Source organism: Eleginops maclovinus, chromosome 7, assembly GCF_036324505.1.
Source record: "Eleginops maclovinus isolate JMC-PN-2008 ecotype Puerto Natales chromosome 7, JC_Emac_rtc_rv5, whole genome shotgun sequence".
NCBI classification, from domain to species: domain Eukaryota; kingdom Metazoa; phylum Chordata; class Actinopteri; order Perciformes; family Eleginopidae; genus Eleginops; species Eleginops maclovinus.
This window is the reverse complement of record NC_086355.1, coordinates 21,475,312-21,487,972: the sequence shown is the minus strand read 5'-3', so window position 1 is coordinate 21,487,972 and position 12,661 is coordinate 21,475,312. Positions and strand designations below refer to the sequence as shown.

General features: G+C 42.6%; 1 protein-coding gene across 1 annotated transcript in view; it reads left to right on the top strand.

Annotated features, from left to right (window-relative positions):
* LOC134867257 (collagen alpha-2(V) chain-like) overlaps positions 1 to 12,661 on the top strand; it is a 42,280-nt gene extending 29,619 nt beyond the window's left edge. The window contains 28 exon segments of the mRNA XM_063887686.1: positions 20 to 73; positions 495 to 548; positions 638 to 691; positions 831 to 884; positions 1,050 to 1,094; positions 1,181 to 1,279; positions 1,613 to 1,720; positions 1,826 to 1,879; positions 2,036 to 2,089; positions 2,880 to 2,933; positions 3,025 to 3,078; positions 3,201 to 3,308; positions 3,446 to 3,499; positions 3,642 to 3,695; positions 4,409 to 4,570; positions 5,123 to 5,230; positions 5,523 to 5,630; positions 5,728 to 5,781; positions 5,860 to 5,967; positions 6,678 to 6,731; positions 6,829 to 6,936; positions 8,282 to 8,335; positions 8,445 to 8,552; positions 8,757 to 9,066; positions 10,227 to 10,385; positions 10,388 to 10,407; positions 10,517 to 10,759; positions 11,769 to 12,661. Of these exon segments, the coding sequence (XP_063743756.1) occupies positions 20 to 73; positions 495 to 548; positions 638 to 691; positions 831 to 884; positions 1,050 to 1,094; positions 1,181 to 1,279; positions 1,613 to 1,720; positions 1,826 to 1,879; positions 2,036 to 2,089; positions 2,880 to 2,933; positions 3,025 to 3,078; positions 3,201 to 3,308; positions 3,446 to 3,499; positions 3,642 to 3,695; positions 4,409 to 4,570; positions 5,123 to 5,230; positions 5,523 to 5,630; positions 5,728 to 5,781; positions 5,860 to 5,967; positions 6,678 to 6,731; positions 6,829 to 6,936; positions 8,282 to 8,335; positions 8,445 to 8,552; positions 8,757 to 9,066; positions 10,227 to 10,385; positions 10,388 to 10,407; positions 10,517 to 10,759; positions 11,769 to 11,915 (2,643 nt within the window). The 3' untranslated portion in view covers positions 11,916 to 12,661.

Below are 12,661 nucleotides of genomic sequence, written 5' to 3'. Positions count from 1 at the left end.
GTCCTTTTCACACCTAAAGGGTGACCCAGGAAAGACAGGAGAACAAGGTTCTGCTGGAGTGTCAGGTCAAAGAGTGAGTACTGCTTACGAAACAAAAATGCTGTTGTGTTTTGTCCCTATACTATTATCAATACCAGCACCATCAAGGTGATACTGATACCAATAGAGTACTTCATTTGTCATCACGTACATGGAAGCATTTAGCTGTGAGAAATGCCACTACCACTCCTGATCTTAAACAACAAATACATTATTATATGACTGTATGTAATATGTCTAATGTATTTACCTCCCTGGACCTCACCACACATGACTGTGTCACATGTACTGTAGTTTTTTCACACAACGCAATACATGTAAGAACGCTTAGGATAAAAAACCCTGCACATAATAAGGGTACAATACCACATGCTACTGGGATAGTTGGTACATTGGGTTGGGGTAGCACTCCACATGTGCAATGGGCAGCATGTTAATTCTCTCTTTGTCTTCAGGGTCCTCCTGGGAAAGATGGAGAAGTTGGCCCTTCTGGCCCCCCTGGCCCCGCTGTAAGTCTGATTTCTGTGTTGTTGCATCAATTACATATTTTAGTCACTGCTGTCACAAATGACGGATGATTGACTGTATGCTCTCAAAGGGAGTCGCAGGAGAAAGAGGAGAGCAGGGACCTCCAGGTGTAAATGGATTCCAGGTACGTCATTATTTTTGGTTTGTAGATCGACATTCCAAAGCTGTTGTTTACGCCTTTGAGACTGTAGAAATCGGTTTTAAAAAGAGTAAGAGCTTAGTCTGTGTTGAAGGACTCACTTTTGAATGTGTTGTGTTTTTAGGGATTGCCAGGAAATCAAGGCCCACCTGGAGAATCTGGAAAGCCAGGTGACCTGGTAAGTGTGACACAAGCTATAGATGCTGCTTCGGGGTAAATTAATCTAACTGAAGCACATTCCTTTTGTCTTTACATGTTCATCTAATGTGCCACACTTAAATGGTTTTATTCAGAGCTTGCTTGTGTTTGACTCAACTTCACTAATACCATTATCTGTTTTCAGGGTATTCCTGGAGAGCTTGGTTCTGTCGGACAAATTGGACCAAGGGTAGGTCAACTCCACAGTACTAAATGATTCAGGCGGTCAGTGAGGTAAGATCCCTGAGACTGAAGATGATGCTCTTTCTTCCTCAGGGAGAGCGAGGTATACCCGGAGAGAGAGGAGAACTGGGGTCTACTGGTCTACAGGGACCTAAAGGCATCCCTGGTGCACCTGGTCCTGATGGTCCAAAGGTAGTGTACAGACGCATCACCTGAAAGAACTGCCAATAGTATACATCAAATGTGTTTGATAATGGTACCAATCAAAAGTCTGGATTAAAGGTTACAGAGGATAATACACTGCAGGTTCATCACACATCTAGACAGAAAACATGCACTCACTGCGATGACTGTTTTACGTTTATACTCCAGAACAATGACTTCTGCTGAAAAATGAAGAAGAAATTATATAAAAGTTTATAATGTAAAAATATAAATGTCAGTCAGCAGTGTAGCTGTGTAATGGAAACATGTGTTATTCTGAGCACTACTCCTGCTAATGCGAGTGTGTGTTTGTCCCTGAAGGGAAGTCCTGGTCCTACTGGGGCCCTTGGTGACGCAGGTCCTCCAGGTCTGCAGGGGATGCCAGGAGAGAGGGGCATCTCTGGCCCCCCCGGTCCGAAAGGTGACAGAGTAAGTTCATCGATATCTCCTTTCTTACTATCATTCAACAGATCTGAGTTTGCTGTTTACTGCAAATGAAGGAGTCTTACAGCTCTTCTCCTGTTCTGTGTGTAGGGAGCCATTGGAGAGAAAGGATCAGAGGGAACAGCTGGAAATGACGGTGCAAGAGTAAGCCAGATCTCTCTCACTCACAACCATAACAAGGAACCATTCTGATGATGTAATGGTGCACCTCAGGACTCGTCGCAGCTTGTTCTAAGAAGTGTGTGCACTGCCTTGACTGCCAGGTTAAAGATAACCCCCTGATCTGTCCTCTGTCCACAGGGAGCTCCAGGTCCTGTCGGCCCGCTAGGACCTGCGGGACCCAGCGGTGAAAAGGTACCGTTTTTCTTTTCTTCACAACACACATAATCAAATAATCGTTTATATATTAGTTGCTCAACGTATGTCCTCTTGACTTCTTGAAAGAACATTTGGTTTTCTGGCATGATGACAAAACATCAAACAACACAGAAGCAAATGGGGACCATGTTTAAAAACAGCCAACATCAAAACACCTGTTAAGTAAAACTCAAGTAGTCTTGTTCTCACTTCTTCACAAACACAGGATTTTATGCTAAAACTTGACTTTTAAAACACATAATTAAGATTTGATAGGGTTAGGGTTAAGGTTGTGAGAAACGTGCACTCTACAAGTGCCTGACTATTAATGCAAAATCACTTTAAATATTTTAGTTTTAAGCTGTTGAAGAAGTGAGCATATAACTGTTCAAACCTAATGTGGATAATACTGCACAAGTTGTGTGAGAGTTTGTAACACACAACATGTTTTAATAGAGTTTTGTTCATCCAGACGGCAGAGGCATGAGAGAAAACACAATTTACACCACAAGAGGGAACATGGAGTCATTTATACACAAGTAGTCGGGTTGGGAGTGAAGTATTCCTTTAAGAGGCTGCTATTCTCTTCACAATGATTCAAGGTGATGACAGGTTGTGTTTCAGGAGAGCGTGAGTTCCCAGGTTGCCTCTGCGTTAATCCTGCTTTTATTTTCTTGGCTACAGGACAGGCTTTGGCTTGCTTTGCCTCTTCAGGATTTATGTAGCAGCACAGGCTCGATGAGGGGTTGTAGAACTTGTTGTCAGTAAACATTTAATATCTGTGCAGGGAGAGCCCGGACCCAAAGGACCACACGGACCCCCAGGTTCCAGAGGAGTGCCAGTGAGTAGACCCGGTCCTGTTTATGATGGTGATACAGAATGCATGTGTGTTATTAGAGCACTTTATTAAAGCAACCTCTGTCCTACAACAGGGATCAAGAGGAGACCCCGGCCCCATCGGTGCTGTTGGATTTGCTGGACCTCCTGTAAGTAGTCATATATCTTTTTACCTGAATATTATTTATAGATTTTCCAGGAGGAGATGTAAAAGTGAGAACAGGTTCAACTAGTTTTTATGTATTTTGTAATATTACGGTATGGTTTACAGGGTCCTGACGGCCAACCTGGAGTCAAAGGAGAGCCTGGAGAGCCAGGCCAGAAAGGAGATGCTGGATCACCAGGACCCCAAGGCTTATCCGGTGCTCACGGTCCTCCTGTGAGTTAAAAGACACTATAAGATACATGATATTTTTGTACAGGCTACTTTTTAATGCTGTGGTCCCAGAGGTCAGCTTTCACTGTTTGCTATCACACTGATGAATGCATCTTTTAATCTGTGTTGTTCTGTTGTAGGGGCCGACTGGTGTTGCTGGATTGAAAGGCGGCAGAGGAACTCAGGGCGCACCTGTAAGATTATTTCATAATCACACACATCGTGTTAATGACAGGCAGAGGGTTTCCTGAGCACACGCAGTGTGTCGCTATCACCTCTGTTGTTAAACCTGTAAAGCAGTATCTGAGCAGCGTGTGTGTGTTTTTCTGCTTCCAGGGCCCCACTGGTTTCCCTGGATCTGCAGGACGAGTTGGCCCCCCAGGCCCCACTGTAAGTATTGCCCTGAGTTTCTAAGGTCAACAGGAAGAATTAGAAATAGATTTGATTGTATTATTTTAAGAATTGTAAATACAAGGTTGGGTTTTTTTTCAGTTTAGGGTTGTCAGTGTTTCATCACACACTGTCTGCTCCAATAGAGCAGGAAACAGTGAACACTGCTTTTACTCATATTCACATCACAAGTCAAAACTAAACAAAATTCTGAAGTAGGTAAATAATAAATATAACATGTCTTAAAGCCAGGGATATTGATGTAAAACCAGCTTTAATATGTTTTCATGCTGTGATGGCTATGGGATCAAAACATGTTGTTTCAATTGGAGACAATTTCCCCCTTGTTAAGAGTGTATTTCTATTGGCTCTCACCTCCACTGAGGTTTAACTAACAAAATGAAAACATAAAAAAATGAATGAAATAAAACCCACAGTCTTGCCAACATACCATATGCACTAACAATTGATGAGTAGGCCTCAAAATGTTTGAAATATTCAAATGCACTGCTGGATCATTAAAAACATCTTGACTGAGGAGGGGGCTGCTGCCAAACATTTTGATTATTTAAAAACAAAACAGATTTTTCAAACACACACACACACTTTACCCAGCAGCTGAGCGGCTATACACACCCTCGTGCTGTTTGAACACGCTGACCCCTTACTGCTGTACAGCCTCTGTCTCATCAATATCTTCCATCTCCTGCCAGGGTCCACTGGGAGAGCCCGGACCCCTTGGACCCCCTGGTAAAGAGGGTCCTGTCGGTCTCCGTGGAGACCATGGATCCAACGGCAGACAAGGAGAGCGAGGACCAGCCGGACCCCCCGGCAGCCCCGGAGACAAAGGGGACTCTGGAGAGGACGGACCCACGGTAAACCCTTGCTCTTCTGATTTCTCCATTCTCCATTTTACATGTAGTTAGTTTCATCAATCTCTGAATCAGATCAGACATTATTTATCACTCGCAGGGGAACTGTGTTGCATCCATTCCAGAATAGCAGTTTATACTAACATAAAGATAAAGAAAAGGCTATTTAAACATGTAAGACATAACAAACTATATAGTAGAACACTAAATATCAACATAACGTATGTGTATATGTATAGAACATTTAACAACAGTGTAAATAATATTCATAATGTTAAAACATGTATTGATTATAAGTGTTAAAAAGCAAGAATGGTATATAATAAGGATATAAGTTGAAATGTACAGTTTAAATGCAGTATTAAGACCAGAATATTGCAGAATGGAGTTGTTATTGCCAATATATGTTGAATCACAATCTTCATATTGTAAGAAATAAATGAACAAACCCATATATTGCTTTTAAGCAACAAAAAAAGTTAATTAACAACATTTAATATAAAGAATAGATGTATTGCGGGTCTGCTCAATCTTTTGCTTTTGTTCCTCCTTCAGGGACCTGATGGTCCTCCAGGCCCAGATGGAACTACAGGACAGAGAGGAATTGTGGGTCTTCCTGGTCAGAGAGGAGAGCGCGGGATGCCCGGCCTTCCAGGACCCGCGGTCAGTATCTACACACTTCCTGAAGTCAGTCTGAGCAGGACCTATAAAGATGCTGTTACTGCTGAATCAGCCTGAGGAGGAACCTGAATGAATCATTTTTAACTAACAGTCTCACCACAAACCTTCCCCAGCAGATTCATCACATTATGAGAATTCCTTTTTTCATAAAATCTGTTCTGAATTTATTGTTAAAACATGCTAAAAAAAAATCATCTTTTGCATATGTTATATTATTTGTTTTGTTAAAAGTTTTTTTTACTGCTGCGTTTTGATTTGTCTGTTGTTGTTTTAGGGGCCTCCAGGAAAACAGGGCTCCACAGGACCCACAGGAGACAAAGGCCCCTCAGGACCAGTTGGTTCTCCAGGTGCTAACGGACCTCGTGGTGACCCTGGTCCTGATGTGAGTAATCTGAATATGCTGCATTTCTCACAAGATATCACACAGGTACCTCTGTAATGTTACAGCTCTCCTAATGTTATTTCTGTGTGCTCCTCAGGGCCCTGCAGGATCTGACGGGCCCCCAGGCAAAGATGGAGTTCTGGGACAAAGAGTAAGAGACAAACACATTGAAAAGTTGCCCCTGTGTTGTTTTACACACTGTTAGTGACTGACTATGTTACTCTAACAGGGAGACCGAGGAGACTCTGGTCCAGAGGGTTTGATGGGTGCTCACGGAATCCCTGGCCCCCCGGGCCCTGTCGGAGCTCCGGGTGATGCTGGCAGGAGAGGAGAGGCTGTGAGTGGGCTTTTTCTTATCGAGGAACCCAAACACAAAACCTAAATCAACATTGCAACTTTTTTGCTAGGGTGCTCTCTGAGTAAATTGTGTATGTTAGGAGGGTTCCAGAAAGAGATGAGACTACACTGACGTTAGCTACACAATATTATCACTAGCTGGTATTATTTCTGACTTGTTTTCTAAACATTTCCTAGAGCGGGGATGTCAAAAAGTCAATATTTATTGAAAAAATGTAGATCAGGATTTTATTTAACAAATTAATTCATCCATATTTGTTGACCTTTGGCCTTTCAAACCACTTAATAATGGTGTTAACCACCATTTTCACTTTGCCCAACAAACACTTTCAAATGACACTTTATTAGATTTAAAAAATATATTTAATGAAATGATTGATAATGATGATATTTGACTTCTACCACATTAAATATGCTAACAGACCCTTGGAGCTTCAATTAAAAGCCTCAGTAGACACTTCAAATATAAACAGAAGGCATTTGGTGAAGCTCTGTTTGTCAGTCCATCAGCAGGCAGACTTTAATAACACGTTTACTCACGATTACACTCCAGAGGATCTGATTGGAACGCAGCCAGGTTTGGAACATGTGTGAACACTGAGAGACAGATCGAGGTGTTCAGGTACAGGAAGCAGTCTTTAGAGTTGTGTGTTGCCTTTGGCATTTCTGATGATATCCCTCATATTACAGGGCTCCAGAGGACCCCTCGGCCCCCCTGGCTCAGCGGGGAAGAGAGGATTAGTGGTGAGTGAACATCATGCAGCTCCACGGTGCACTAATACACACTAAAACCATAGAAAAACAATGATCATGAATTGTGTTAAATCTTTTTCTAATTCAGGGACCTCAAGGACCAAGAGGTGATAAGGGTGACCTGGGAGATCATGGAGAGAGAGGGCAGAAAGGACACAGAGGCTTCACCGGTCTGCAGGGACTACCTGGACCTCCAGTAAGTAGCCCAGTCTGATCCTGAACACCTCACTGTCTTTGAAATGCGCAGGAAGTGGGCAAGCAATTACAGGTTAAACTGCATTAACTGAACTTTAAATGATGTCAGTTCCATTTTATATACCTTACCACAACTCTATTGCTGTGAAGTGATCTGCTGGGACAAGAGGACTCCCATTCAGCTTATTTTTAACACTGGTTATTGTGCTTTAGCAGGATGTAGTGGAACAGACTTCAATAAACTGTGACCCCTCAGCCTGTTTGTAAGAATTCAGAGAACGGAACCTGCATTCATTTGGTCTGATCAGAATGAAAGAAAGCCATTTCTAAATCTTGGAACATCAGGCCAACTAGCTGAATAACACATGAAACCAGAATGAAATCAGTTTATTTGATACATGTCAAATAGGAAGTTATATCAGAGATACTTCATGTCTTCCTGTTGTTCACTAGTAGGGACCACACCACAACGATGTGATGTTTGCAGGTTTATTGAAAGAAGTGACCATGAATTGATACGGAGGTGCTGAAGATGTGATTATGACAAATGCCGTCTGTTGGTGTGGTCTGGGAGGACGTGCTGTGGTCTTAACCGTGATTAGAGATGGGGTTGAGGCGTGGCCATGCTCCTAAACCTAGGTCAACAAATGAACCTCATCTGTTTTATTTTGTCTCACACCAAGGACAACTGATGGTCCGCCTTGTAAGCTTGTCCGGTATCTGCAGAATACAGTCTTCTTATCCAAGTAAAGTTTTGCGCTTGGACATTATTTAGTCCCTGTATATGTCCAAACATTTACTGCAATGCTTTTTAAAAAAGTCCAATGTGTTTTGGTTTGATGTTATATTTAGGCCTCCTGAATGGAGAACTCCTGCAGATTTAATCCTGGGGTTAATAAAGCTAGTGTATCCTCAAATCCTAGTGCTGTAGTTAAAGAGAGGCTCCAACACATTCTCACCCTGTAATTTAATTTCAGTATCAAATAATATAAAGAATACTATCACAAATCTGATGTCCGGGTATCCTGAGGACATCGCTGCAGTCTGTCCAAGATGTCTGACCGAGGAGAATGTTAGAGCAGCTGTGATACAGATGTCATTTAGCTGACACTTTCACACACTTAAATACGAAGACATGCCTACAGGAGCAACTTGGAGATGGGTATCTTGTATTAGGGCATTATTCAGAAATAGTCTAAAGCTGTATGTTGATGTTATCGACACGTAAAGTCTCCTGCTTCAGTGTCTTTCTAAGGCTCATAGACTCCTGTGCATTCTGGGAACATGTTTAATTCCAGATTGTGTAAATAATGTGTGTAAAGCTAATGATTGAACTCTTGCTTTAGGGTACAACAGGAGAGCAGGGAGCTTCCGGAATCGTCGGACCAGGCGGAACCAGGGTATATACTCAACCACGGAGCAACATAACATATATTTTACACCAGAAATCACTTTAGAATCCAACTCCTGCTTTCATCACTGACAGTCTTTAACATGATTGTGATTCAGGGACCACCAGGACCCATCGGGCCCCCTGGAAAGGAAGGTTACATCGGACAGCCCGGACCCATGGGCCCTCCTGGAACTCGAGGACTGAGTGGAGAAGTTGGACCCGAGGTATTTACTCATTATTCAGAGCTAAACTAATAAAACGATGGCAGCAAACGGTTAAAGAGCCAGATGGGAGGAGACATCATTAAACTGCTGGACATGTTTCCAGCAGATGTTGGGTAGGAAGGAACAGGAACGCTGTGATTGGTTGTTACTGTCCGCACAGACAGGAAATAAAAACATACACATAATCCATCTGTTAATCCACAGGGCCCTCCTGGAGAGTCTGGACCCGCTGGCCCTCCTGGCCCACCAGGACCCCCCACTGCTGCCGGGGACGACCTCTTCAGCGGCCTTCACGACTACGACGGCGGCCCCCCACCTCCTCCCGAGTTCAGCGAGGATGAGGCCATGCCCAACAGCAATGGCTCCACCATCCTGGCGGTGGACCCCGGCGTGCAGGCCACCCTGAAGGCCCTCAGCAGCCAGATCAACAGCATGAAGAGCCCCGACGGCAGCAAGAAGCACCCGGCCCGGACCTGTGATGACCTGAAGAGGTGCTACCCTGCCAAGACCAGCGGTGAGTCAGTCGGGGGGGCAGGATGCAGTAGATAGAAGACAGAGGAATCTATCTTCTACACTTACCGTGGGCCAATCAGAACGTAATACTCTCCTTTCTCTTCCTGTGTCTCAGGCTTTATGAGACAGTATAGGGTTCTCAACTTGGATTTTATTCAGTCTAGGTGACCTTGAAAAACACATCTTTCCTTCAGCTTAATCCACATAGTTTATTCTCAGAAAGAAAATATGAAACAAGAAATGGAAGAAAGAATAAGTAAATAATTTTTAAATGCTAGTATGATCGAGTTGTGGGGAAAATAAAACAATAAAGTGTTTTAATGTGGAAAGGGGTTAAAACATATTCATCATGGTGGGTTTTCTTCATCAGGGAGAGCATCCTCACACCGTTTAGTTTATGGGATTAGGTGTCAGGGACCATATACAAAAAGAGCATAAATCTCAAGAGATAAAATAGTTTGTACCAGATAATAGCAGTTTGCTCATTTCCATCTGCGGTCCCTGGACAGGTCAACACAAAATACTGCACAAACAATTCAATAACAACATTAACACATATGATACCACAACATATTTCATACACACGCACTAAAATTAATACACATTTATATTTCTATCTTCAAAATTCAAAAGCTAGATTAAAATTTAGATTTAATAATATCGATACAAACCTGCAGAAAGCTAAACTAATGTTTGCGTAATTTAATGAGAAATAGTGTTAGCTTTTTGTTCATTGGGAATATTGTTCCATTATTGTATTGCTCTGTATGAGTTCTGTGGGACTCAACAAATCTGTGCAGCTTGATATCATGTAGAAGAAGAAATGCGCGCCTGAAGTAAAAAATACAAGAAGACGCCTCACAAAGTAGCTTCTCTTTAAACAGTTTGATTTATCTTTTAATCATGCGGTGTATCTGTTTGCTTCTTACTAAAAGTTCTGTCTACACAAGGCAGATATCTGTGCTGCAATGATTTGTTTCTTAACAACATTTTCAAATCGTTCTTGCTCTTACCTTAGCTGTTGCTGAATAATGCTGCTCTTTCACACCCTACATGTTAAAGTCATGTTGTGGGATGTCTCTGATTTGAACTATGTTAGATTATTAACGTGCTCACACACTAACGTACATGTCCATCCTCCCCGATGGGGTTGTTGTGCAGGAGAGTACTGGGTGGATCCAAACCAGGGCAGTGTGGAGGACGCCATCAGAGTGCACTGCAACATGGACACGGGGGAGACGTGCATCGCCGCCAACCCAGACAGCATCCCTCGTAAACAGTGGTGGAGTTCCTCCAGGAACAAGCCTGTGTGGTTCGGGGCGACATGAACCGCGGAACACATGTGAGCACTTGGGGAGAATGGGGGTGGAGAACACGTGTAAAGAAAAGCAACATGGATCTACAGGCTGGGTTAATTGCCTCTGTACTGATGTCTGTGTTTCTGTCCCTAGTTCATTTACGGCAACAAAGATCAGTCGCTGAACGCCGTCACCGTTCAGATGACCTTCATCCGCCTGCTCTCCAAAGAGGCCTCTCAGACCCTCACCTACCACTGCAAGAACTCTGTAGGCTACAAGGACGAGAAGAATGGCAACCTGAAGAAAGCCGTGATCCTGAAGGGCTCCAACGACCTGGAGCTCAAAGCAGAGGGAAACAACCGCTTCAGATACACGGTGGTGGAGGACTCCTGCTCAGTAAGTCATTCAGTATTATTATTTGCTCACGATATCTACAAATCTTATGAAATGAACAAAACCAACAATGAGGTATTCTGTCCCTCAATGCCTTCTGAGATGATCACACATATATTATTGTTTGTAAAGTTCATTCCTAAACCAGGTGGAGACTGAAGTTGCTTGAATGAAACAAATTATATATTTTTAAATAAATAAAATATAACATTTGTGCATGAGACATTTAATCCGCTAATATAATCAACCAATCAGAGCAGATTTTTCATTATTGCAGTGTCATTATAGTTTGGGAACTGTGATCAGAGTGTCAAACTAGGAAGGGCTGATCTAATATAAATAAAAAATGATGTATCTCATCATGGCTGCCGGGTAATTAAAGTGGGTCATTTTGCCTGTAAATTGTTAGGAATCAACCAATGGGTTTCCATTCCATGTTTCATTTAACACTGAATAGCTAAATATGTTTTAAGCCCTCATGATTTTTCTAAGTTCAAATCATTTAGACATCTTGGTCAAATAGAAACATTATGAAAAAGAGTCTGCCCCTTTGCCAACGTACTTCCTGTTTCGTTCTTGTTGAGGAAGCATTAGGACGGATTAGTGTTAATGCTACAAGTGATATACGTGGTCAAATGCATCCTAGAACACAACAGCAATTGTTGTTGTTGATCGCATCACAGTGAGTCTTAGTGTTGTTTACACTTGTGTGTGCTGTCCACGACAATCTCATTCAAGACCAAGTGTACAGTGGGGCAGTGTTGCCCTGTAGCTCAGGGAAATATGATGAATCAGGCTGTGAAGAAGCAGGAAGTACTTGGTAACGCTACGGTTCCATTGTTGGTTTTGGTCTTTTCATGAGATTTTAAAACAATTAGCAAACAAGACTTATTTGACTTAAGTCTTGGATGAATACATCAAAGTTCATCCAGAAAAATGTCTTTGAGACGTAAAGCTCTTCACTGTAGAGAACTATTGAGTAACCAAGCTTTTATTTTTCAATCTCTTACAGCAAGCAAATGGCAACTGGGGCAAGACAGTGTTTGAGTACAGGACACAGAAAACTGCCAGACTTCCTATAGTGGACATTGCCCCCGTGGACATTGGCGGCCCAAATCAAGAGTTCGGCATCGATATCGGGCCCGTGTGCTTCTTGTAAAACGGTCAGCGGGGACGCGTGGAGGAGAATCCTGAGACTGTTGAACTGACAGCTGACGTGATCAGCCACATTGTACATACGGAGTACTGAGGACTATTGTGGCCTGTGGCAGGATATTTATTGTGCCTTTACCCAGTTCAAGACATCGAAGATTTGTAAGTTACAATGAATGTTTGGGATTTACTCTAAAACAATTGGTAAGAATCATTCCTCTGTGGTCTTGTTGGGCTCACTGCGGTGCTCCAAAGATATCTCCCCTTTTAATGTTATTTCACCCAGCAACATTGCCAAAGATTTATGAATATGAAAGCTTTAAAGTAGTAATGAAACTGCTGTTTATAAGCGTAGAGAAATCCCACTGAAACCAAATGTTGCCCCGTTACTTTTTTTTTTTTTTTACAGATTTGTCTATCCTTTTACTGTTTGTACTGTTTGCATATACAACAACATTGTGGTGCTATTGAGGAAACGAATAAAGCCGATGATGCGTTCACTGGCGCTGGTATTTTCTCAAGACAGTTTGTGTATTTTTTAAACTCTGTACCACCGATTACGTAGAACATTAAAGACACATTAAGACTGTCCATTCCTCAGTGTTAGCTACCTCGTCACCGATGACACTGCATGTACATCACAGGTGCTGTTTGTAAGTAGTGTGATCCTCGTGCACTCCTCCTGGCTGCGCGCTACAGGGCGGGGTGTGGGGGGTACAATAAAGATCTTTCTGTCGACGAAGGAGAGACCAA